The sequence below is a fragment of the Sus scrofa genome, chromosome 8, assembly GCF_054392235.1.
Source record: "Sus scrofa isolate SSC_HxYL_T2T_F1_AM1 chromosome 8, Sscrofa_HxYL_maternal_Yorkshire_Landrace_v2.0, whole genome shotgun sequence".
Lineage (NCBI taxonomy): Eukaryota > Metazoa > Chordata > Mammalia > Artiodactyla > Suidae > Sus > Sus scrofa.
Genome location: NC_139390.1, coordinates 93,993,841 through 94,020,841, shown reverse-complemented (window position 1 = coordinate 94,020,841; position 27,001 = coordinate 93,993,841). Strand labels below are relative to the sequence as shown.

General features: G+C 40.8%; 1 protein-coding gene across 4 annotated transcripts; it reads left to right on the top strand.

Moving 5' to 3' along the window:
* The first annotated feature begins 1,417 nt into the window (after nucleotides 1-1,417).
* Nucleotides 1,418-26,662, top strand: RAB33B (RAB33B, member RAS oncogene family). 4 transcript variants are annotated; one of them, XM_005656532.4, is made up of 3 exons: nucleotides 1,418-1,571; nucleotides 1,818-2,085; nucleotides 23,836-26,662. In XM_005656532.4, exons 2-3 carry the CDS (start codon nucleotides 1,837-1,839, stop codon nucleotides 24,274-24,276), a joined length of 690 nt encoding a protein of 229 aa, XP_005656589.1. In that variant the 5' UTR covers nucleotides 1,418-1,571; nucleotides 1,818-1,836; the 3' UTR covers nucleotides 24,277-26,662. The 4 variants fall into 4 exon arrangements, with proteins under 4 accessions (XP_005656589.1, XP_084829007.1, XP_084829006.1 ...); XM_084972881.1 differs by lacking the exon at nucleotides 23,836-26,662 and adding an exon at nucleotides 20,966-21,160; XM_084972880.1 differs by lacking the exon at nucleotides 23,836-26,662 and adding an exon at nucleotides 15,367-15,619.
* The last annotated feature ends 339 nt before the right edge of the window (nucleotides 26,663-27,001 follow it).

Genomic DNA, 27,001 nt, shown 5'->3' with positions numbered 1-27,001 from the left:
GGATACAGAGACGTTGATGCTTTTTAACCATATTTTCAAATTACCTGATTAGCCACAGTTTTGAATTCTTCAAGTGCTTTTTCTCATTAAATCTTCAGATTCTATCTTTTAAATGGGACAGGTTGAGTAGACCTCTAATAGTTTCTGGGATGATTAATCTTCATAGAAACCACCTCACAGATAAACAGTTAGGATTTTTCAGGGCATGTTCTGGTTTCTGTAACAGTAAACTGAAATGTAACTGGCATACACATTCAACCAGGTAAACTCCTCCCTTCCTTAACATAACTTGGTATGCTAGTAACTTTAGTTTTTCCACCATAACAGAAATTATTGTGTATCAAGGCTTTTGCAAATTGCTGGCAACTAGGCATGCTCAGGTGCTACCACTAATTTGCTCTAAGCACACCTTCGTTTTATCTGCCGAAATAAGCAGTTTATCTCCTTTCTTAGGGCTGTTAGTGCTCTATTGTTCCCCTCCTTCTATTTAAGGCATACTATGTACTCCTCTCCATTCTCCTTGTATTTCCAGGCAGCAGGCATAACCCTGTACTTAGAACAAACCAAAACAAAATAAAAAACCCCAGTCTCGTTACTGCAAAACAAAACAAAACTTTTCACAAAAAGCAGTGTGTCTGCACATTTGGGACATTTTCTATGACTTAGTATATAGTAGGTTTCCTCGGAAGAATTCACAGTAATCAGAAAAAATTAAGACTGAATGGTCTCATCTATTAATATTTCCCTTAGGTATACGGACAAAGACAACTTCTGCGAGCACTCAGTAATATTTAACCGCTACGACATCGTCACCCAGGCCTGCTCACGAAGACCTAAAACCAGGGCACAGCCGGTTTTACTCTCACCACAGAGGCCGTCGAGTGACAGCTTCTGGGTTCCATGCCCCCACGTGGTCCACATGTGATTTGTTCTACTTCTTTTGGGCCGCGAATCCCGGACACCAGAGTTCTGCAGGCACCGAAGCATCGCTCAGGGCGTCTAATGAAATCTTCTGCGCGGAGGCGGCGGACGGCATTGAACTCTTGCCTGCTCACTGACAACCACGCTCCTGTCAAGACCACCCGGAACTCGCTTCTAAGTGCTTCTCACACCCTCACTCCCACCTCCCAGCCCCGTCGCTGTCCCAACTCCTGCGGTCACGAGAGCCCAGAGGAGTCAGGGAGCGCAGCCGACTCCGGGGACCCCAGCTGCAAGCCAAGGGAACCCGCCTCCACCTCCAAGCCCGGGACGCCCCAACCGCAAATCGAAGAAAGCGAAGAGCCTGACGCCCGAGCCCTCCGAAAACCTTACTCGGCCTCAGCGGGCACACGCCCCCGTCGAAACGGCTCTTCCGCCCTCTCGCGAGAGACTGCCTGGCGGTACCTCCTTCCTTTCAGCTGTCTCTCTCCCCGCCTCCAGAGCGCTCGCGCCGCTTACTCCAGAGGGCGGGAGCCTTGGACGTGGCGGGGCCGGGCCTGCCTGGGTGCTGGGCCTGGGCACTCTGCTTGGCCTCTCGGCAGCTTGCCTTCCGCGCCACCGTCAGGCTCCTGACAGGCCCCGTGATTTCCCAGGTAGACGGGCCCCGGCCTGAGTGACGCTAGGGTGGAGCCGGGGACAAGGCGGGAGGGTCCGTGAGTCTAGGCTGGTGGGCGCCACACCTGCGCGGGCCGGGGGCGGGGCGGGAAGGTGCGCACGCGCGCTGCAGGGCTGGAGGGCGGTGGCTCCTGGGAAGTTGCGCAGCCCAGCCGGCGGGCTCGGCGTTCGCTCCCGGTGGCGTAATTTCCCAGCCTTTCTGCGTCTCCTTCCCACCGCCTCAGTTTGGGGCGGGTCAGGAGAATGGCTTCGGAGATGGAGTCGTCGCTCGAGGCGAGCTTCTCGTCCAGCGGGGCGGTGTCAGGGGCCTCAGTGTTTCTGCCTCCGGCTCGCTCCCGCATCTTCAAGATAATCGTGATTGGCGACTCCAATGTGGGCAAGACGTGCCTGACCTACCGCTTCTGCGCCGGCCGCTTCCCCGATCGCACGGAGGCTACTATCGGGGTGGATTTCCGAGAACGAGCCGTGGAGATTGACGAGGAGCGTATCAAGGTGAGCGGATGGAAGACTGTCAGGGAGGAAGGTTGCCTCGGGGTGACAAGTGTCCCAACCGGTCCATGGGTTAATTGTTGACCCTGTGCAGGGCATGCTATTCTAACGCTGTTGTGGAGATTGGAGTTTGGGCTTGGAAGGTCTTGTATACAGTAAACTTCTAAGGCAGTGCTTTTCAAACTTTAATGTGCATGCGATTCACCTGGGGAGTTCTTGTGGGTGTTTTGTTGGTTCGTTTTTGTTCTTTAAACACAGGTTCTGATTTGGTCAGGTCTCAGGTGATGCAGGTGCAGCCAGTTTGTGACTGTAGGGGGTACCCATGGACTCGTGGGCTGTGTCTCACGTGCTGGGAGTTATGAAGTAAGAGAAAGGAAAAACAGTGAAGTTTCTCAGCATAGGGATTTCATTTGATAAATATCTCTTATTAAACATTTCATTGGAGCACTTCTCTAGGTATTGTGGAAGTAAAGCCCCATTGCTTTTAAGGAAGTACTTAGATATTCTGTTGCTTAGAGTTTTGCTACAGTGGTTTCGGTATGACATTGAGTAGTTTAGAAAAATCTCTTTTCCTGCAGAAATATTCTGAAATTGGTACTGGTTCCTACTTGGGTTGCCAGACCACATTCTTGGTGCTATCTTCTTTTAGTTCTTTCAAGTCTTATTGGTGGCTCCTGAGAGTGGAGACAGAGTAACAGTGGAGAAAGTGGTGAGCCCAAGGCCATGCCTGGAATTCTGAGGGGTTGGAATGGGGGTGTTGTAGAATGAGGATCAGTGACAGGGCTGATGCCTCCTGATGGTGTAAAAACCCTAGACACACTTCTTCACTCCTAGCCACTACTAACCCGTCAGTCACCTGCTAATACCATCCCTTACAACCTATGGACCCGGGGAACTGCTCTGCCTTCCTTATGTTGTGTTTATTTTGCTTTCAGTTAGAATGTTCCTCTTTACCTCAGTTCCCTGGTGGAGGGGAAGGCTCACTTCGTTCCCACTCTCACCTACTTGAGGCACAAACAATTGATTTTTCAGTTCCCTAACCACTGCGCCACCTCTCCACCCACAAAGGAGCTTTACTGCTAATGATAGTAAAGCAGAAGAAACAGTGTTTAAAAACACATCAATCTTCTGTAGGCCATTCTTTTTTTTTAATCTTCACTTTGTCATTGTCCCATTCAAGCTATCTATGAGTGATGGTCCTTTGGATGCCCCACATTAGGGAGTTAAGAAAGATTTGTATACATTGCAAAGGAAAAGGTGCAGTAAGAGGCTGAGTATTTTCCGTCAGAATTAAGTTAGGCTTAGGAACCTGTGGGGGAGGAGAATAAAGAGACTTTTGAGGTTTGAGAGGGAAGACATGAGCTTTGGAGCCCAATTGGCCTGGCCTGAACCTTTGAAAGGACTGTGTCTCCTTAAGTAGAGTGATCAGCTTTATCTGAGACTATCCCAGTTTTAAAACTGAAGTCCCATATCCCAGGAACCCCTCAGTCTCAGGCAAACTGGGGTAGTTGGTTATTCTAGGCCTCAGTCAGTTTCTTTGATCTTTCAGAGTCTATTTTCCTGTCTGAAAAATTGGGGTTATAATACTGTATCAGGCTAATGTGAGGATTAAATGAGAACATATATGAGGCACCTGCTTCTCAGTTGGTTATCTTAAGATTCTTGTTCCCTGGTGGTTTAACATCATTATTTCTCTTTGGCATCATCAATTCTGTGGTTTCACTACCAGAGAATGATAAAGAAATAGAGTAGGGCATAGACAGATAGCTGAAGGGAAGAGAAATTCCCCTCAAATGGAAGCAGGATAGTAAAATAGAGGATATAGAGGCAGGAGAGAAGTTGGGGCTCGATCCTCTTTACCAGACTCCCAGTTGCCATTTATATTTTATGATCACAGATGAATCAGTTGCAAATTTAAAAGATACTTAAAGAATATTAAGAATATATAAAATAGGGAGTTCCTGTTGAGGCTCAGTGGTAACAAACCTAACTGGTATCCATGAAGACACGAGTTCAATCCCTGGCCTTGCTCAGTGGGTTAAGGATCCAGCATTGCCGTGAGCTGTGGTGTAGGCTGGCAGCTGCAGCTCTGATTCCACTCCTAGCTTGGGAACTTCCATATGCTGTGGCCCTAAAAAGCGAAGAAAGAAAATAAGTGTGTGTGTGTGTGTGTATAATAAAAGGAGTTCCCTGGTGGCTTAATGGGTTAATGATCCAGCATTGTCGCTGCTGTGGTCCAGGTCACTTCTGTGGCACAGATTTGATCCTTGGCCTGGGAACTTCCACATGCCATGGCTGTGGCATGCATATATATAAAATCTCCAGTGTGTAACATCAAAGCCTTAGCTATTGGGATTAGCTGGCAGTGATAAGTAAACCAGAACCACAGATGTGATGAATCTGAGGTCGCAGAGTTGATCTTTTTGGATGAGAAGAGCAAGAAGAAAACATTTTTCTCTGGGATTTTTCCTGAGCTTTAGAAAGAAGAAAAAGAAACTCAAGTGTCCCTATCAACATATCAGGTTAGGCTAAAACTCGAGAGAGATTTGTTATTGTGGTTGAAAAGACTATAGAAATGTTCAGAGATTTCTGTAGTAGAAAAGGATGTGGCTATTTTCGAAAATTTTTTTAAGTGTTTTTTTTTTCCAGTGTCTAAAAAAAAAAAAACTTAAGTGATATAGAAGAGCTTTATTCCATACATTTCTGTTCCTTTTTTGTTAACCTATAATGTGTTTTAAGTGCTGCTGAAATGTTCATGTTATCTCTTTGGAAAATTATAAGCCTAACTTGAAATGACATTTCTGGCTTTAAGAAATGTGAAAGCTGGAAAGCTCTGTTACTTTACCAATAAAATGACTTTCTAGACATTATTTTTATTTGTTTGATAGAAGTAAGATGTTCTGGAGTTCCCATCATGGCGCAGCAGAAACAAATCCGACTAGGAACCATGAGGTTTTGGGTTCAGGATCTGGCATTGCCATGAGCTGTTGTGTAGGTCACAGACGAGGCACAGATTCTGCATTGTGGCTGTGGCATAGGCTGGCAGCTGTAGCTCTGATTAGACCCCTAGTCTGGGAACCTCCACATGCTGGTGGGTGCAGCCCTAAAAAGCACACACACACACACAAAAGTGAGATATTGTGTCAGACGTTTCATGGACTGGAAATTTTTCAGAGAGCGTGTCTTACAGTAGTGCTATTTCAGAATCATTTAAAATGTTTTATAAAATGTGATAAAGTCTATATTTGCTAATCTGTTCCTAAATTCTGTATATGTATAATTGAAAGAATAAAATCTGGTTTGTAGAATTTTGGAAGCTGAGTGAAATTATAAAATTAATTCCTTAAATACAAATACATTTGATTGTTTTTGGTTTTTTTTTGGTCTTTTGTTGTTGTTGTTGTTGCTATTTCTTGGGCCGCTCCCGCGGCATATGGAGGTTCCCAGGCCAGGGGTTGAATCGGAGCTGTAGCCGCCAGCCTACACCAGAGCCTCAGCAACGCGGGATCCGAGCCGCGTCTGCAACCTACACCACAGCTCGCGGCAACGCCGGATCGTTAACCCACTGAGCAAGGGCAGGGACCGAACCCGCAACCTCATGGTTCCTAGTCGGATTCGTTAACCACTGCGCCACGACGGGAACTCCTGATTGTTTTTTATATGAGTTTTATAACCCTTACTATAGCGAGCGTAGTGGGTTAAGAATCTGACCGCAGCAACTTGGGTCCCTAGAGAGGTGGAAGTTCAATCCCCAGCTCAGCGCAATGGGTTAGAAGATCCCACAGCCTGTGGCGCAGGCTGTAGCTGTGGCCCAGATTTAGTCCCTGGCCTGGGAACTTCCATATGCCGGAGGTGCAACCATAAAAAATATATATAGTTGATTTTTAAATTGAGATACTAATTCTTATGCTCCTTCCTCGTATGATGAGGAAAAATCATAGCTAGCTATATTTCCTTTCATATCAGCACATGCTATTGATGGACACCAATAGAACCATTAAACCTAGTGTTGGACTCAATCTGTCCTCTCGCTAGGGATCAACAGTTCCTGTTTGAACATTGGGATAGCTTACTTATCGTTTGTAGTGGTATGAGATTTTGCCATGTTAAATACAAGATGTTAGTATTAACTGAAGGACCTCTCCTTCCATTGGTAAATCAAATGTTTAATGAGTAATTGCCAGAAAGAAGACATTTAACACAAAGAATTATGATACAGTACAGGGGTCAGCAAACCATGCTTGAGGGCCAAATATGGTATGCTGCCTGTTTTTTGTTTTTTTGTTTTTTCTTTTTTTTTTTTTTTTTTTTTTTTTGTCTTTTGTTGTTGTTGTTGCTATTTCTTGGGCCGCTCCCGCGGCATATGGAGGTTCCCAGGCTAGGGGTCGAATCAGAGCTGCAGCCACCAGCCTACACCAGAGCCACAGCAATGCTGGATCCGAGCCACGTCTGCAACCTACACCACAGCTCACGGCAACGCCGGATCGTTAACCCACTGAGCAAGGGCAGGGACCGAACCCACAACCTCATGGTTCCTAGTCGGATTCGTTAACCACTGCGCCACGACGGGAACTCCTGTTTTTTCTTTTTGTTTGCACATGGCGTTTGGAAGTTTCTGGGCCAGGGATGGAATCTGGGCTTCAGGCCTGATGCTAAAGCTGAGGCAATGCCAGATCCTTAACCCACTGTACCAGACTGGGGATTGATCCCTTGCTACCACAAAAACAATGTGCTGCGCCACAGCAGGAACTCCCCCCCTTTTTTTTTAAATTGAAATATAGTTGATGTACAATATTATGTTAGCTTCAAGTGTACTATATAGCTATTTGATATTTGCATACATTATGAAGTGATCACTATGATAAGTCTAGTAACCATCTGTGCCCCACTTCCTATTTTCACACAGCCTGCAAGCTAAGAATTTAACCTTTTTTTTTTTTCGTCTTTTTAGGACCGCAGGTGCAGCCCTAAAAAAAAAAAAAAAAAAAAAAAAAGAAGTTTCTAGCCCAGGGGTTGAATTGAAACTGTAGCTGCCTGCCACAGCCACAGCAACACCAAATCCTATCCTCATCTGCGACCTATACCACAGCTCACAGCAATGCTGGATCCTTAACCCACTGGGCAGGGCCAGGGAGCAAACCCATGTCCCCATGGATACTAGTTGAGTTTGTTACTGCTGAGCCAAATGGGAACTCCGATTTTAACGTTTTAAAAAACTGGGGGAAAAAAATCAAAAGCATAAGTTTTCATGACAAGTGATATTTAAGTTTCAATGTCTCTAAATAAAGTTGTATTGAACACAGCTATGCTCACTTGTTCACACATTATGCTTGCTTTTGCACAGAAGTGGCAGAGTTAAATAGTAGTTGGGACTGAGACTGTTAGGCCTGCAAAGCGTAAAATGCATACTCTTCGGACCCTTTACAGCAATAGTTTGCTGACCCTGATACAGTGTGGAGATGATTTGCTCTACTAGATAGGGACAAGATTTATATACCTAAAAAGATGACTTGCAAGGTGAGTGCCAAGTTGCTGGTTTGAATATTGGTGGAGGAATCATTCTCACTTGGAAGGCTGGGTGAGGCTTCCCAGAGGAAGTGCTGAGCTGAGAAGGCTGTTTTGATGAGGGACATCAGCAGGATGCTCCCAGCAGATTAAAGGTTCCTGTGGAAAAGTGGCAAGTGAGAAGAATGTGAAGGTGTTGTTAGCAACTTTTGTAAAGAGTGTGAAAAACAGCAATAGTGTTTAGACTTCAGTTAGTATGCATGGTAAAAAGTCCAAGTGTTTTAGGAGGATGAATGTGGCAGTGATTGAGGATTAATCCTGAGACTCATCTGCCCCTTGACCTGTTTTTTTATCTACATTCTCTCCTTTAGTAGTCTCTTGACTCAGGCTATCACTTCTGTGAAGATAACTTCCAAATCTTTGGCCCAGACCTCTCCTGTCATTTGCCATTCTGTATTTCCTGTTGTCGTCTAGTCATGGCTGTTTGCATAATCCCTCCTTTGCCTCAAAATTCAGTGGTGAGTTCATCTTCCCTGGCAGATCTGCCTCTCCTGTTTCTTCTTCTTTTTTTAACAACCAAAAAAACCCTTACTTTATTGCAGATGTACCACTTAAATATACTGTAACTTGTTTACGGTCCGAGAAAAAAAATTGTGCTACCATCACACAAATTCCTTGACTCGGATCAAGAACTTATTCTTCAGGTTTAGGCCAGGGAAACCACAGAAGAAATTTCCAGTTGAAGTATGAAAATCAGTTTTAAGCCTTTATTATACGTCTTCCTTTCAATCCCCTGTACCTGACACAAGATAATGAAGGTGTTTTATCAGACATTTCATTTTTTGTCTTCTTAGATAGACTTGAATGTGCTACTGGAGGTTAACATCTTCTTTTGATACAGAAGTTAAAGGTTGTTTCCAAAGTCAGACAGCAAGGACATGCCATAGAAGAGTTGAACTTACATATTTGATTACCAAAATCAGGGTCCCTGCCCCAGACAAGTGATTACTTCTCTGAGGTCACAGAACCATTTTTCAAATATATTTTATGCATCAACAAATAAAGTGAATAAAGATGGAGCTGCTGTCCATGATGCAGAGATGTCCAGGACTCATCTGACCTAACTCCATTCCAGAGTTCCCAGTTCCATTGTAACAGCCCCTTAAGGTTTAAACTGAAGAGCTCAGTTTGTAAACCACTGTTAGACCTTCCCTGATAGACCCTCTGATTAGCATGGCCAAATGTCTTAGCAATGTGTACTGTATAAGGCTAACTTATTCACAATTTGACAAGGTCACATCAAATTTTGTCTGTCATGATAGGAACTGGTGTCCTCTTTTGCTTTTCTCTCCCATTCAGGGATGATCAGCAGGCTGAAAGACAATTGGACTTAGTTAAATTGGCAGCAGGGTGGAAAGATCTGTTTCTTCTTCACAGGACCTAGGTTATCCTATGTCATCCTTCTCATTCTGGAGACCTTGCCTTTCTCTTTGCTCCCTCAGTCCAGTTGGTTTTGATTTCTCATTCATTCTTTCTTCAAAATCCTAGTTCTTTTTTTTTTTTTTTTTTAACCCCTCTTTGACCTGCTGCAGTAGCTTAACTCCCCTCCCAACCCCAGTCCTCAATCTGTTTTGTACCTTGTTGCCGAATTGCCAGATTAGTGTTGCATTTTAGGGAATTAATCTCCTTAATCTCCCCTGCTTCAGACACCCTGAGTAGTTCTCCATTGTATTATAAAAGTTTCAACTTTTAAAGTTAACATAAAGCTTTCCCTCCTCGTGCTCCAGACTGCTTTTCTTACTTAACTTTTTTTCCATTAACTTCCTTCAAGTATCCTACTGTCCAGACAATCATTTGCTGATCCCTTTGTTTTCCTCTTGCGTTTCCCACTCTTTGCCTGGAATATCCCCCTCCCCCCTTCCCGTATTTCATCACTCAGTGTGCCTATGTAAGGAATCTCCCTACCTCTCATTTTCCATTCTGTTTCTTCCACCTATGAACTTCTTTAGCACCTTACCTGAGCCTTTAAATTATCTGTCTCTTTTCTTTTTTTGCTTTTGTTTTTGTTCTGCCTGCAGCATACAAATGTTCCTGAGTCAGGGATTGAATCCAAGCTGAGCTACTGCAGTAACAACACCAGATCCTTAATCTGTTGCACCACAAGAAAACTCCATCTTTTCTCATTGTGTTATATATGCGTCTACCTCCTTTATTAGGTCTTAGTCTTACTAAGGACAGGACCTATGTCTGGTAATTCCATAGATATCTTCCAGTGTCTAGCTTGGTTTCTAAACTGTGTAGTACTCAGATAAGTGTTGAATGTATGAAGGCAGGTCAATTGGTAAGCTGCTCTGGAAATCCAGAATTGAGGTGATAAAGGAAGTTAATGGAAAGAAGGAGGTGATAAAAGAGCTATTTTGATGGTAAAGCTAAAAGGCTTCGGTAACTGTCTTTGGTAATGAGAAGGAGGAGGATTCAGAAGGCTGAGGTTGCGTCTGGCTGGCTGGAGGTAGATAGTACCTTTAGTAAAGATAAGAAGTACCATATGGAACATTTTGAGAGGTCCCATAAAAGTTGTCTTTTTTATGTGTGTGTGGAAATGGTGGTATATTCAAATGCAGAAGTCTGGTTGGCAGCCAGAAGTGTGGAATTGGAGGAAATAATCATAGATATGATGAAGTTTGGAAGCATAGATAGATGAGAACAAAACTCTTAATGTAGTTAACATGCATAGAGAGTGGAGTAGAAGTTTGTTTCATAGTGTGATGAAGGTGATCTGCAATGACTGCTGAAGCCAAGTATGGATTTAAAGGATCCCTGGAATCAGGTCAGAGCTCCCATTGTTCTTCCAGCCTGCCTTCAGAAACCTGAAATTCTTGTACCTCTTCTTTGCAAGTGGCAGCACTGGTGTATGTACTCAGATGGTGAGATGTGATAGAATTATTTACTTCCCAGGAATCTTTATCAGTAGTCAAGATCTTTTGTTTTGGAGTCTGTGTCAGTACTTTGTACTCACATTAGCTTAAGCCAAATGAAAATTTCTCCTTTCACATAACTGAAAACCCAGAAGTTCTTTTTCTGCCAGTTTTGACACCAGTTCTAAAATGGCGACTCAGTGATTCTGATTGAGGATTGTGACATATGCCCATTCCTAACTTGTGAGGTGGGGTTGTGGGGGGACAGGTCACATGCCTAGCCAGGGAATGAGGTATTCACATGAATTGAAGATGGGAAGGGATGGTTCCCCAAGGAAAATGAGGTGCTGGGAAGAGAAGTGGCAGTAGGCTGGGAAAACTGACGTGCATCCACTGTAGAATCAGTCAGCCCAGGTTTAAATCCTGGCCTTAAGATTTTGTAGCATAATTGAACTACTGTGCTGTACATCTGAAACTAACACAATATTGTAAATCAACTATAATTCAATTAAAAAAAAAAAAGGACTTCCCTGGTGGCCTAGCCAATTAAGGATTTGGTTTTGTCCCAGCTGTGCCTTGGGTTTGATCCTTGGCCCAGGAACTTCTGCATGCTGCAAGTAAGACTTTATAGTAGTTTGTGACCTCAAGTGAATTACTTAACCTTAGTAGATCTCAAATTCCTCATCTGCAAGATTGGGTATTACATAGGATTGTGTATATTAAATAAGATAATGCATGTAAAGGACTTAACATAGTGCCTGGAATGTGCCTGGGCTATGCTAAGCCTCCAAATATATGTCAGTAGTTTAAATACTAATACCTTCAGAAGAGATGGTAATAGTGGAAAATAAATGAGCAGAGAAAGCGTAGTAGAGAGAGAGGATCGCTGGTTTTAAGGTTAAAACTTTGTTTTGAAAGGCTGAGTGACTGGATTAAGCTCACACAAGTTCATGGCAGTGCTAAAATTTACATCCCAGGTCTCCCAGTTCTTGCTCCCTTTCTCTCCCTGCTTACTCTCTTCCTATCCCTTTCATTATGCTTTAATTAAATCCTTCATTTAATATATTAATTTCAAATAGTCACACAAAATTTGTAACTTCTTCCTTGTTAGGGAAGGTAAAATTTATTTTAAAAACTTGTCATTTGGATCTATACATCAGATGTACATATTTCTACTCTGTATACCAAAAGCAAAAAAAGTTCTCTTGAAGTGTCACTAATACTAGTTATGATTTTACATAGCAAGTTGATAATAGAAGCTTTCATGTAATTATCAGATGATCTTTTGTATAGGCTGCTTAGAAGCAAAAATAATAAAAATGTGTTTTTTGAAAGAAAAGGGGATAGTTCCCGGTGGCCTAGCAGTTAAGGATCCAGCATTGCCACTGCTCTGGCTCAGGTCACTACTGTGGCATGGTTTTGATCCCTGGCCTGGGAACTTCATTTGGGCTAATAATACCTTTATCCTATTCAGTCAAACAAAAAAAAGTATTAAGTCAATTTAGCCAGGTTATTTCTCATTTTGGTAAAACTGCTTAAAAAGCTTCCATGAAAAGTAAGAATCCACTCTTAGGATTTAGCAAATAGGTTGCCGTTTCTGTTGGGATTTTAAAGTAGAGATTCATGAAATATTATTAAAGTATACTTTGTGTTGTGTTTATAATGTTTAAATGGGAGTAATGTGTAGAAACACCTATGAGCTGTTTTCCTTCCTAAGATATTAAGTATTAAATTGGGAAAAATTTCTCTGAAAATACTTCCCCACTGAACATTTGCAACACAAAAGCATGTCACTTCCTTAGGTTCCAAAGTGTCATTCTCTTGCTCTTTTTTTCCAGCCACACCTGCGGCATATGGAAGTCACCAAGCTAGGGATTGAATCTGAGCCACAGCTGCAACCTGTGCCACAGCTGTGGCAATACTACCGGTATCATTAATCCACTGTACCAGGCTGGGGATTAAACCTATGCCTCAGCAGCGACCTGAACTGCTGCACCAAAGTGGGAACTCCTCTCTCTTTTTAAGTGTTGTGAACCACTCCACTCATAGCTAAACCTCAAGATTTTTCTAGGTTATCATAAGGTTTGTTCCCCACTGAGAATCTATCTGTGTCTCTTTTAGTCAAGAGTTTTTTCTAGCCTTTTATGGCTGCCGATTTTTATCAGTCGTCCTGTCCTTTCTTTGCTGAGTGCCCCACTGTTCCTTCTGTGGTCCCCTTGCCCTCACCTCAGTGTCCTGTGTAAACCTGAAAGGCAGCAGACAGCACGGCAGTGTGTCTGTGTCCTATTGCCATCCCTTGTTCAAGCAATTCTGTGAGCAAAATTTTAAAGCTTTTTTTTTTTCTTTTTTAAATTTATTATTATTTTTTAAACTATGACTGAAATTTTTTTATTATTACTCAATGAATTTATTACATTTATAGTTGTACAATGATCACCACAATCCAATTTTATTGGATTTCCATCCCACACCCCCAGCGCACCCACCACCCCCCAAACTGTCTCCTTCGGAAACCATAAGTTTTTTCAATGTCTGTGACTCACTGTCTGTTCAGCCAAGAAGTTCATTGTGTCCTTTTTTTCAGATTCCACATGTCAGCAAAAGCATTTGATGTTGGTATCTCATCATATGGCTGACTTCACTTAGCATGATAGTTTCTAGGTCCATCCATGTTGCTAAGAATGCTGGTATTTTGTTCTTTTTAATGGCTGAGTAATATTCCATTGTGTATATGTACCACATCTTCTGGATCCACTCCTGTGTCAATGGACATTTAGGTTGTTTCCATGTCTTGGCTATTGTAAATAGTGCTGCAATAAACATTGGAGTACATGTGTCTTTTTTTTTTTTTTTTCCTTAAGGGTAATAATGCTGTAGTTATTTTATTTTCTTTATTACTCAAATGAATTTATCACATCTGTAGTTTATAATGATCATAACAATCTGATTTCACAGGATTTCCATCCCACAACCCAAGCACATCCCCCCACCCCCCAAACTGTCTCTCTTCCAGAGACCATAAGTTTTTCAATGTCTGTGCGTCAGCATCTGTTCGGCAAAGTTTAGTCTGTCCTTTTTTCAGATTCCACATGACAGCGAAAGCATTTGCTGTTGGTGTCTCATCATATGGCTGACTTCACTTAGCATGATAGTTTCTAGGTCCATCCATGTTGCCAAGAATGCTGGTATTTTGTTCTTTTTAATGGCTGAGTAATATTCCATTGTGTATATGTACCACATCGTCTTGATCCACTCCTCTGTCAATGGACATTTAGGTTGTTTCCATGTCTTGGCTATTGTAAATAGTGCTGCAATGAACATTGGAGTACATGTGTCTTTGCGAGTCGTGGTTTTCTCTGGATAGATGCCCAGGAGTGGGATGGCTGGATCAAATGGTAGTTCTGTGTTTAGTTTTCTGAGGCATGTCCATACTGCTTTCCACAGTGGTTGCACCAATTTACAATCCCACCAACAGTGTAGTAGGGTTCCTTTTTCTCCACACCCTCTCCAGCACTTATTGTTTGTAGACGTTTTGAGGATGGCCATTCTGGCTGGTGTAAGGTGGTACCTCAGAGTGGTTTTGATTTGCATTTCTCTAATGATGAGTGATGTCGAACATCTTTTCATGTGTTTCTTCGGCCATCTGCATGTCTTCTTTGGAGAACTGTCTGTTTAGATCTTCTGCCCATTTCTTGATGGGGTTGTTTATTTTTTTGGTATGGAGCTGCAGAAGGTGCTTATACATTTTGGAGATCAATCCCTTGTCAGTCGATTCACTTGCAAAGATTTTCTCCCATTCTGTGGGTTGCCTTTTCGTGTTGTTTAGGGCTTCCTTTGCTGTGCAGAGACTTTTCAGTTTGATTAGGTCCCATTTGTTTATTTTTGTTTTTACTGTCAGTACTCTTAAGAGGTGGATCTGAGAGGATGTTGCTGTCATTTATGTCAGAGAGTGTTTGGCCTGAGTTTTCCTCTAAGAGTTGAGAGTGTCTGGTCTTATATCTAGGTCTTTAATCCATTTGGAGTTTGTTTTTGTGTATGGTGTTAGGGAGTGTTCTAATTCAGTCTTTTCCATGTGACTGTCCAGTTTTCCCAGCACCACTTACTGAACAAGCTGTCCTTTCTCCCTTGTATATTCTTGCCTCCTTTGTCACAGATTAGTTGGCTGTAGGTGCGTGGGTGGGATTCTGGGCTTTCTGTCCTGTTCCACTGATCTATATTTCTGTCTTTGTGCCAGCACCATATGGTTTTGATGACTGTTGCTTTGTAGTATAGTCTGAAGCCTGGGAGCCTGATTCCTCCAGCTCCGTTTTTCTTTTTCAGGATGACTTTGGCTATTCCGGGTCTTTTGTGCTTCCAGACAGACTTTAAAATATTTGGTTTGAGTTTTGTGAAAAATGTCCTTGGTAATTTGATAGGGATTGCATTGAATCTGTAGATTGCCTTGGGTAGTATAGTCCTTTTGATGATATTGACTCTTCCAATCCAAGAGCATGGTATGTCTTTCCATCTATTTGTGTCATCTTTGATTTCTTTCATCAGTGTCTTAGAGTTTTCAGAGTACCGGTCTTTTGTCTGTTTAGGTAGGTTTACTTCTGGGTGTTTTATTCTTTTGGATGCGATGATAAACGGGATTGCTTCCCTGATTTCTCTTTCTGCTCTTTCGTTGTTAGTATATAGAAATGCCGTCAATTTCTGTGTATTAGTTTTGTATCCTGTGACTTTGCCAAATTCGTGGATGAGCTCTAACAGTTTTCTGGTAGAGTCTTTAGGATTCTCTAGGTATAGTATCATGTCATCTGCAAACAGTGATGGTTTTACTTCTTCCTTTCCAATTTGGATTCCTTTTATTTCTTTCACTTCTCAGATTGCTGTGGCTAGGACTTCCAAAACTAAGTTGAACAGTAGTGGTGAGAGCGGACATCCTTGTCTTGTTCCTGATCTCAGCAGGAATTCTTTCAGCTTTTCACCATTGAGAATGATGTTTGCTGTGGGTTGGTCATATATGGCCTTTATCATGTTGAGGTAGGTTCCCTCTGTGCCCACGTTCTGAAGGTTTTTTTTTTTTTTAATCAGAAATGGGTGTTGGATTTTGTCAAAGGCTTTTTCTGCGTGTATTGAGCAGATCATGTGGGTTTTATTCTTCAGTGTGTTGATGTGGTGTATCACACTGATTGATTTGGGGATATTGAAGAATCCTTGCATCCTGGGATAAATCCCACTTGATCATGATGTACAATCCTTTTAATGTATTGTTGGGTGTGGTTTGCTAGTATTTTGTTGAGGATGTTTGCATCGATGTTCATCAGTGAAATTGGCCTGTAGTTTTCTTTTTTGTGTGGTATCTTTGTCTGGTTTTGGTACCAGGGTGATGGTGATGGTGTCCTCATAGAATGAGTTTGAGCGTGTTCCTTCCTCTGCAGTGTTTTGGAGTAGTTTCAGAAGGAGAGGTGTTAGCTCTTCTCTAAATGTTTGCTAGAATTTGCCTGTGAAGCCATCTGGTCCTGGACTTTTGTTTGTTGGAAGCTTTTTAATCACCGTTTCCATTTCAGTAGTTGTTATTGGTCCGTTCATCTTTTCTATTTCATCTTGGTTTAGTCTTGGAAGATTGTACTTTTCTAAGCATTTGTCCATTTCTTCTAGGTTTTCTGTTTTATTGGTGTATAGTTGCATGTAGTAGTCTCTTATGATCCTTTGTATTTCTGTGATGTCCGTTGTTCCTTCTCCTTTTTCTTTTTTTTTTTTTTTTTGTCTTTTTGCCATTTCTTGTGCTGCTCCCGTGGCATATGGAGGTTCCCAGGCTGGGGGTCGAATTGGAGCTGTAGCCACCGGCCTATGCCAAAGCCACAGCAACATGGGATCCGAGCCGCGTCTGCGACCTACACCACAGCTCCCGGCAATGCCGGTTCCTTAACCCACTGAGCAAGACCAGGGATTGAACCCGCAACCCCATGGTTCCTAGTCGGATTTGTTAACCACTGAGTCATGACGGGAACTCCCCTTCTCCTTTTTCATTTCTAATTTTATTGATTTGAGTCCTCTCTCTTTTTTTCTTGATAAGTCTGGCTAAGGGTTTATCAATTTTGTTGATCTTTTCAAGGAACCAGCTTTTCATTTCATTGATCTTTTCTATGGTTTTCTTCGATTCTATTTCATTGATTTCTGCTCTGATCTTCATGATTTCTTTCCTTCTACTATAGGTCTTGTCTGTTCTCTCTCGAGCTGCTTTAGATGTAACGTTAGCTTGTTTATTTGAGCTTTTTCTTGTTTCCTGAGGTGGGCTTGTATGGCTGTAAACTTTCCTCTTAGAAGGGCTTTTGCTGCATCCCATAGGTTTTGGAGTGTCGTATCTTTGTGGTCATTTGCCTCTAGGTATTTTTTAATTTCTTCTTTGATTTCTTCAGTGATCCATTGGTTGTTTAGTAGCATGTTGTTGAGTCTCCACGTGTTTGTGTTTTTTGCAGTTTTTTTCTTGTTGTTGCTTTCCAGGCATATGGTGTTATGGTCAGAAAAGATGCTTGATATGGTTTCAATTTTGTTAAAGTTACTGAGGTTTGATTTGTAGCCCAGGATGTGATCAAGAAGCTTTCTTTTAAATATAGTCAGCTCTCCATATCCGTGGGAAAATATTTGAGGAACAAAGAATTCGAGAACCTTCCAAAAGGCAATACTTGAATTTGCCCCATGCTGGCAATTATTTACATATCATTTACATTGCATTAAGTATTATGAATAATGTAGAGATGATTTGAAGTATACAGATATGTGTAGGTTATATGCAAATGTTATGCCTTTTATATAAAGGACTTGAACATCCATGGATTTTGGCGTTTTGTGGGGGAGTGTCTTGGAACCATTCCCCTATGGATACTGAGAGATATCTATATTTCTTTGCTTTACTAACATAGCATTGACTTTTATGGCTCTCCAATAATGTGTAAAAGAGTTATTATTTCATACCTGTTTACTGGAATTCTTGATCCAATTAGAATGTTTTGAGCAGGATTGATGGGAAGAAGAGTATTGTTGAGTCAGTCTTAGCCTGAGTTAGTAAATAAGTGATTTCCTTAGGATTAAACATCCTCATTCTCATCACTTCTGTTTATTGAGCACTTCCATAATTCTTTAGACACATCTAAATTCTGTGTAATTTTTTTAAATTTTAGTTTATTGAAACAAATGTATGTTTGCTATGGAAAACAGAGAATAGTAGAAATAAAGGGGGAAATTGCCTTACAGACAACTGTCATTAATATTTTGGTGTATTTCCTTTTGTGTGCTTTTTATTACTTTCTACCTTAAAAATGTACTCTCCTTAAAACATTATGAGTCATTGTTCATTGATGAAATGCTTTTTGAATACCTGAGCTACACGAATGTTTCTGAAAGAGAAAGATCAGCTCCAGTTTCTTTGGACAGGTTTTATATAGGTCATCCAAATTAATCCCCCAATATTTTAATGTTAAAGATACCGTTTGAAGTGAGATTTGTTTTCATTTTAAAAAACTGAGATTGGAGTTCCCATCGTGGCCCAGTGGTTAATGAATTTGACTGAGAACTGTGAGGTTGTGGGTTCGATCCCTGGCCTTGCTCAGTGGATTAAAGATCTGGCATTGCTGTGAGCTGTGGTGTAGGGCAGTGGCTACAGCTCCTATTAGACCCCTTGCCTGGGAACCTCCATATGCCGAGGGTGCTGCCTTAAAAAGACAAAAGAAAAAAAGAACAATAAAAACTGAGATAGGGGTTCCCGCTATGGTACATTGGGTTAAGAACCTGACTACAGTGGCTTGGCTCACTGCAGAGATACAGTTTTAATCCCTGACCTGGTGCAGTGGTTTAAAGGATCCGGGCGTTGCCACAGATGCAGCTCGGATTCGATCCCTATCCTGGGAACTTCTGTAGGCTGTGGGTGGCCATGAAAAAAAACCTGAGATACATGAGATTTATGCTTTGAAAACATATAGTTCAGTGGTTTTTAGTATATTTACAAGCCTGTATAGCCATCATCACTGTCTAATTCCAGAACATTTCCTAGTCCAAAAAGAAACCCCATACCCATTAGCAATCACTCCCTATTCCTCCTGTTCCCTTAGACCATGGCAACCAGTAATCTGCTTACTGTCTCTAGGGGCTTGCCTTATAGTGGACATTTCATATCCATGGAATCTTATAATACATGGCCTTTTGTGTCTGGCTTATTTTGTTTAGCATAATAATGTTTCAGGATTCATCCATGTTGTAGCATGTGTCAGTACTCCATTCTTTTTTATGGCAGAATAATGTTCCATTATATGGACATACATTTTGTTTGTCCATAAGTTGTGAATAATTGGGTTGTTTCTGCCTTATAGCTGTTGGGGATAATGCTGCTGTGAACATTGTGTACAAGTTTTTTGTATGAACAGATCTTTTCAGTACTCCTGGATAGACATCTAGGAGTGGAATTGCTGAGTCATGTGGCAACTGTCTCTCTCTTTTTTTTCCTGATATTTTATTGAGGTGACGTTAAATCATTCATAATGTTGTACAACCACTACCTCTGTTTCGTTTCAAAATATTTCCATTACTCCAAGTAAAACCCCTCACCCAATAATGTTTCTCCCCATTCCCTACCCCTGGCAACTACCAGTCTGTCTTCTGTCTCTATGAATTTATCTATTTTGAATACGTCATGTAAATAGAACCTTAGAATATGTCGCCTTTTGTGTCTGGTCTTTTTGATTATTGTATTTTGGAGGTTCATCCACGTTCTAGCATGTATCAGTACTTCATTTCTTTTTATGGTTAAATAAAATTCTGTTTAACTTTTTGAGTGGCTGTACTACTTCACATCCCCACCAGCAATGTATAAGAGTTCCAGTTATCCACATCTCTGCAAACACTTGTTAACCATCTTTTAAATTTTGATTACAGCTATCCTAGTGGGTGTAAAGTGGTATTTCATTGTAGTTTTTTTTTTTTTTTTGTCTTTTGTCTTTTGTTGTTGTTGTTGTTGTTGTTGTTGTTGTTGTTGTTGTTGCTATTTCTTGGGCCGCTCCCGCAGCATATGGAGGTTCCCAGGCTAGGGGTTGAATAGGAGCTGTAGCCACCGGCCTACGCCAGAGCCACAGCAGCGCGGGATCCGAGCCGCATCCGCAACCTACACCACAGCTCACGGCAATGCCAGATCGTTAACCCACTGAGCAAGGGCAGGAACCGAATGCGCAACCTCATGGTTCCTAGTTGAGTTGTCTTTTTACTTTCTTGATAATGCCCTTCAAAGCACAAACACTTTTTTTTTTTTTTTTTTTTGTCTTTTTGCCATTTCTTGGGCTGTTCCCGCAGCATATGGAGGTTCTCAGGCTAGGGGTCGAATCGGAGCTGGAGCTGCCAGCCTACGCCACAGCCACAGCAACTCAGGATCCAAGCCTCATTTGCAACCTACACCACAGCTCACAGCAACGCCAGATCCTTAACCCACTGAGCAAGGCCAGGGATCGAACCCGCAACCTCATGGTTCCTAGTCGGATTCGTTAACCACTGCACCACGACCGGAATTCCAGCACAAACATTTTTAATTTTGATAAAGTCTAGTTGATCTGTTTTTTTTTTCTTTGGTTGCTTGTGCTTTAGGCGTTGTGGTTCAGAAACCATTGCCTAGTGGTGTAAGAGTAACCTGCTGGCACACAGTAGGTATTTAATAAATACTTGTTGATTTTAAATAATCTTGGATGCTGTTACCTTTTAGTTTGTTGATAGTTGTTTGCTTCTATCTCTGATTTACATGCTACTGAGTCTTTATGGTCCATCTGCCAACTGTTTTGCTTACATCACAGAGTGGGTATTTTATAATGATTCACTTTGTAATGTGGCCTCTAGGAGTGCAATCAGGGCGAAACCTTGTGCTTTCCTGAGTAAATGTGAGTGTAAGTGTTCAAGGTTTTAAACAGTGTACATAGCAAATAATTTTAGGAGAGCACTCAGCTACATGTAAGAGAAATTCAACTGTGATTTAACCATGTAAAATTTTATTTTTCTCGTGTAATAAGGAGACCAGAGGTAGCCGTCTGTATGACGGTACTCTGTCAGCAGGACTCCAAGTTTATGCTAGACTTCTATTCTATTATTCTTGTGTATGGTTTTCTTCTTCCTGTTTATAAAATGGCTGCTGAACTTCCTAGCACTATAGTCCATTCCAGGCACAAGGGGTATGGCAAGAGAAGTGTAAAAGGTACATGCAATCAATTAATTTTTCTAGAAACACCCACTGGGAAAATTGTTTACAAATTTTTAGCCAGAACTGTGTTACTTGGCCCCCCTAGTTCCAAGAAAGCCTGACAAATCAAGTTCATACAGGCATATCTTGTTTTACTGTGTGCCACAAACACTGTGTTATTTACAAATTGAAGGTTTGTGGTAACTCTCTGTTGTCAGGTGTTAATGAGCATTCTTTAGCAATAAAGTTTTTTTTTTCTTTTGCTTTTCAGGGCTGCATCTTTGGCATATGGATGTTCTCAGGCTAGGAATTGAATAGGAGCTGCAACTGCCAGGCTACGCCACAGCCACAGCAATGCAGGATCAAAGTCACGTCTGCAACCTGCACCACAGTTCATGGGAACGCCGGATCCTTAACCCACTGAGCAAGGCCAGGGATCGAACCCACAACCTCATGGATAATTAAAGTATGTACTTTGGTTTTTTTTTAGATATAATACTATTATATACTTAATAAACTACAATATAGTGTAAACATAACTCGTATGCAGTGAGAAACCAAAAAATTCTTGTGACTCAATTTATTGTGGTACTTATTTCATTGCTATGGTCTGGAACCAAATCTGCAATATCTCTGGAATAAGTGTACATGTAGTATTTTATATTTCTACCTGGAGCAAATTTAGATTTATGTTAATTAGGAAGAAAGGGAGAAAGTTTTTTAGAATGGAGAAATTTGGACTAAAATTAGTAACTATAAAAAAGATGGAGAAAATCAGCACTTGTAAAAATGAAGGTAGGGAGTTCCCGTTGTGGCGCAGCGGAGACGAATCCGACTAGGAGCCTTGAGGTTTCGGGTTGGATCCCTGGCTTCGCTCAGTGGGTTAGGGATCCGATGTTGCCATGAGCTGTGGTGTAGGTCACAGACATGGCTCGGATCTGGCGTTGCTGTGGCTGTGGTGTAGGCCAGCAGCAACAGCTCCAAATAGACCCCTAGCCTGGGAACCTCCATATGCTGTGTGTACTGCCCTAAAAGGACAAAAGACAAAAAAAAAAAAAGAAGGTAGCATTAGAGTTCCCTTGTGGTGCAACAGGTTAAGGATCCAATGCTGTCACTGCAGTGGTTCAGGTTGCTGCTGTGGCTTATGTTTTGTCCTTGGTCTGGGAACTTCCACATGCTGCACTTCCTTTCTTATATCCTACTTATTTGGGGGTCACCTTCAGTATCCCCTCAGTTTCCCTCTATGTTGATATTACTTAGAGAAATCACCAGTTTAGGCTTCCATACTCTGAGTGTCTATAAGTAGTAGTTATATAAGCAAATCTGCCTCTAGTCTTCTCCACTGTTACCAGTACCTTCATCATTTAACTGTTTTTAAAGAATTAAACAAAAGCAGGATAAAGTCAATGTTTTATTTTTTTTTTTAATTTTATTTATTTATTTATTTATTTTTGCCATTTCTTGGGCTGCTTCCACGGCATATGGACTTTCCCAGGCTAGGGGTCGAATCGGAGCTATAGCCGCTGGCCTACACCAGAGCCGCAGCAATGTGGGATCTGAGCCACATCTGCGACCTACACCACAGCTCAGGGCAACGCCGGATCCTTAACCCACTGAACAAGGCCAGGGATCGAACCCGCAATCTCATGGTTCCTAGTCGGATTCGTTAACCACTGCACCACGATGGGAACTCCAAAGTCAATGTTTTAAAAGAATCATAGCACATGACTTGTATTTAGCTTTAAATATCATTTTCCCTAATTCCCCCATATTTTCGCTGGGAAGTATTGAAGTACTTTTATTGATAGAGATGTTTAGGATAGAAAAGTGATATTCTAGCCAATTAAAATTTTTTAAAGGGGAGTTCCTGCTATGTCACAGTGGGTTAAGAATCCGACTGCAGCAGCTCAGGTCGCTGCAGACGTGCAGGTTCTATACCTGCCTGGTGCAGTGGGTTAAAGTATCTGGCATTGCCGCAGCTGAGGCTCAGATTCAGTCCCTGGCCCCAGGAACTTCCATATGCCGAGGGTGCAGCCATAAAAACATTTTTTTTCCCAAAGGGGCCTTGATTTCATAGGATTTATGTGTGTGGTATACATGTTACTGTATATATACACAATACATACATGTTGATTTGGGGGCTAGATATGATGGCTTTTCACATCTGTCCTAAGTCTACCATTTTAAATTAGATAAGGGAGTTCCCATTGTGGTGCAGCGGAAACGAACCTGACTAATATCCATGAGGAAGTGGGTTCAATCCCTGGCTTCACCCAGTGGGTTGGGGATCCAGCCTTGCTGTGAGCCGTGGTGTAGGTCATAGACGTGGCTCAGATCTGGCATTGCTCTGGCTGTGGCGTAGGCTGGCAGCTGTAGCTCCCGATTCAATCCCTAGCCTGGGAACTTTCATATACCACAGGTGTGGCCCTAAAAAGCCAAAAAAAGAAAGAGAAAGATAAGTAAAGGTAGCGGAGGGCATATCGTAACCAAATTTATAGGAATTAGAAACTTAATATGTTTGTTAAAACCTGATGTATATTTCTTTTAGCATTTTATTTTATTTTATTTTATTTTATTTTATTTTATTTTATTTTATTTATTTTGTCATTTCTTGGGCTGCTCCCACGGCATGTGGAGGTTCCCAGGCTAGGAGTCTAATTGGAGCTGTAACCACCAGCCTACACCACAGCCACAGCAACTCGGGATCCAAGCCAGTCTGCGACCTACACCACAGCTCACGGCAACGCCGGATCCTTAACCCACTGAGCAAGGCCTGGGATTGAACCCTCAACCTCATGGTTCCTAGTCAGATTCGTTAACCACCAAGCCACGATGGGAACTCCTCTTTTAGCATTTTAAAATTAATTTTTAAGGTATAGTGTTTTCCAAACAAACTTGGTTTACTGAAATTAAAGTGCAAAATGGAAGTATTTGTTCTGACACTTGCATTAATTATGAGGTAACTAGACTAGTATCATGAAGTCTGGTTCCTGTAAACAACACTGAAAAGGCATCATGGAACAGAGCAAAGTAGTATAAGTGAAGAAGTACGAAAGACCATGCAAAGATGGTTAAATTTTTCTGTATGTGAAATTGAAATCAAATTTTCAGTTTTCCTCTTCCCCCCTCCCTCACTTTCAGATCCAGCTATGGGACACAGCAGGACAAGAACGATTCAGAAAGAGCATGGTACAGCACTACTACAGAAATGTACATGCTGTTGTCTTCGTGTATGATATGACCAACATGGCGAGTTTTCATAGCCTACCATCTTGGATAGAAGAATGCAAACAGCATTTGCTAGCCAACGATATACCTCGGATTCTTGTTGGAAATAAATGTGACTTGAGAAGTGCCATTCAGGTACCCACAGACTTGGCACAAAAATTTGCTGACACACACAGTATGCCTTTGTTTGAAACCTCTGCTAAAAACCCCAATGATAATGACCATGTGGAAGCTATATTTATGACCTTGGCTCATAAGCTCAAGAGCCACAAACCATTAATGCTTAGTCAACCCCCTGATGATGGAGTTATCCTGAAGCCTGAACCAAAGCCTGCAATGACGTGCTGGTGCTAAATAACAGTCTTTATTATATTCGGTAATTTTGACTAAAGAAATACTTTTGAAGTATGACAGTGATAAGTCATAGAATTTAATCTCAAATATAATGGATCGTCCTGACACTTTACTGTTTATCATTGTATGCTTATTTTTGTATTTTGTATGTATTTAATCAAGTTTGTCACTGTGACAACACAAGGAAAAAGTTTTCAAGTGAGGTTGAAATGGAGCAAAGTTAGGGTGAATCAGAACATCTTTCCACTGAGATCCCAATGAAGGAGGCTTCACGTGAGAGCATGATGGAATTTTAAGTCAGCGATTGTTTAATCCTATGTTTTGGGGATTGAAAAAAATATATTAAAGGTTAGTACACTCACTGGTATGTCCTTTGAGTGGGAAGTGTTCTCAATAGGATAAAAACTGATATTTGTGTCTCCCTGGAGTTCTTTCTTTGTATTGTAAAATTAATGTATTTAATCGTGCTGTTATTGGTGCATTTTAGAGCCAAGACTTTAGTTCCAGTGGGAGAAGACCTAGAATGTTTTCTGGTTCTCAGTCCATAAAGAATGACTTTTCCAGCAGTTTTAGATGCCTCATATTTCTAATCAATATCCTGATGGTCTACAAAAATCACTGTTATTTTTTTAAAGGGTAATTTGAATTGTTTTCTTAACTAAATTCTATAAAATATGCAAAAGTAAATCAGATTTTAATGCAAATGAAATGACATAATAAGGTGCTTTATACTTCACTTTGATATCTTTAAACCGAAAAACTGAAAGATTTAAGGAGTTGTGATTTGGGGGAAATAGGTGAACAAGGTTCCTGGCTACCACAAGAGATCTATCTATTCCTGGCTTTTAGTAATTTCAGGCTGTGTATCTGACATAGTATATTTTGCTCTCCCCAACCCCTGTCCAGTTTAATGCCTAAAGGCTGAATTAACAAATCATCTTCCCTTTGGATTGTAGCTCTGAGGGCATGCCCCTAATTGCTATGAGTCTACATTTATTTCTGTAGTAGTACTGTGTTACAGTATACCTGTTGTTTAAATCTTTAAATTTTATGGTCACAACAAAATACTCCTCCTCAGTATAAAGAAAAAATTAGATACTGAAAAATATCTAGCCTATCCCTCCCTCAATGGTGAAAAAAATATTTCAAAAAAGTTTTTACCCTAAATACTTTTATTTTGAATTTAAGATTTTGCACATAGAAAATAGTAAGCTTGCATATAAAGCTATTACATGACTGGAATGTAAGTCATGAACTTTAACTGAGGTGTGCACATTGACTAATTCTGAAAGATTGCTGAACTTAATAATTTTGGAAGAAACTAAGCCAAAATGTGATTATACTTAAAATCTTTTCAGAATGTGGGAAACCAGTTAAACATGTGATCTGATTTAGTTTAGGAGTTTTTGTTTAATCATCATGGTGGTCCTGACTGGATAATTCAGTTATAAAAACAAGATAATTCTAATAAATGAACTAACTGAAAGTAATAATTATAGGAAATAATTACTCTGTTTTCCTTAGCTTATGGAAGAACAGGTTTGCTTTGTTTTTAAGGAAATTAATCCATGTTTCTTATCCTGCTAGAATTAAAAATGATTTGACTCTATTTAAATTAATGTTGATTTGTAACTTTTTATAGTAAGACAATGACAGCTGTTATAATTGTGGTGGGTGTAATAGTTTTTTAAAGAAGGGAATCTGTTTATTGCTTATCAAAACATTTTCTAAAGTGAGAGAAGAAAGTTTACACACTTTCTAAGCACATTTGTGGTTTTTTTTTCAGTGCTATTATCATTTTTTTAAACAAGTAATTTAACTTCATTTCTTTTTGTAAAGAAGTTAGTAGTAAGTATCCTTTAAAGTTCTGTGAAAGGACATATTTTTTCACTTTAATATTTATTTTTAAAATATTTGTATCCCATTTGCAGTGATTCATTGTTTTAATTTTTTTCTACATGTTTTTATTTTTAAAAAGAACATACTTATCAGTTGAATAGGGATGAAGCTTTTAGATATTTTCCAAAATATTTATAAAATATTTCACAAACTATTGAGAAATCACTTCCAAAATGGTGGCTATCAAACAACTAGTTACTAGTTTTTAAAGCAGAAATCACACATTTTTTAACTCCTGGGTGAATTTAGTTTAACTGTGACCTTTAGTTGAAAACCTCAGATATGTTTTGGAAAAGTTGTAATTTGAGAACACCAAAGGAAGCTAATCCAGACTCTAATGAAGTTAGCTATTAAGGACAATGCTTTATTGACAGTATATTGCTAATACATTTCGTCATAAATCTAGAGTTAAATAATTTTGTTGTGGAATAGTGTCACTGTAACTTTGCCTCATGAAGTTCAATAAACCAACTTTGGCATAAAGAAATTGTAGTTTATTTTCTTTGTTTGGTTACTAGATTGAGTATAAAATGAAACAAAGAATCTCTTCTTTCCCCTGGCTTCCAGGTAGTATGTATTATGTTGGAATCAAGCATACAAAAACTAACCCACTTGGACATTTATTTAGAAATACTTCTGAGAGTTCCCTTCGTGGCTCAGTGGTTAACGAACCTAACTAGGATCCATGAGAATGCAGGTTCGATCCCGGCCTCGCTCATTGGGTTAAAGAATCCAACATTGCCATGAGCTGTGGTGTAGGTCACAGACGAGGTTTGGATCCCACATTGCTGTGGCTGTGGTGTAGGCCAACAGCTCCAGCTCCAAT

Excerpts from the sequence above, each read along its gene's own strand:
- RAB33B (XM_005656532.4), top strand. The coding sequence starts at position 1,837 with ATGGCTTCGGAGATGGAGTCGTCGCTCGAGGCGAGCTTCTCGTCCAGC. Across the intron at positions 2,086-23,835 it reads TTGACGAGGAGCGTATCAAG|ATCCAGCTATGGGACACAGC; the intron begins GTGAGCGGATGG and ends CCTCACTTTCAG.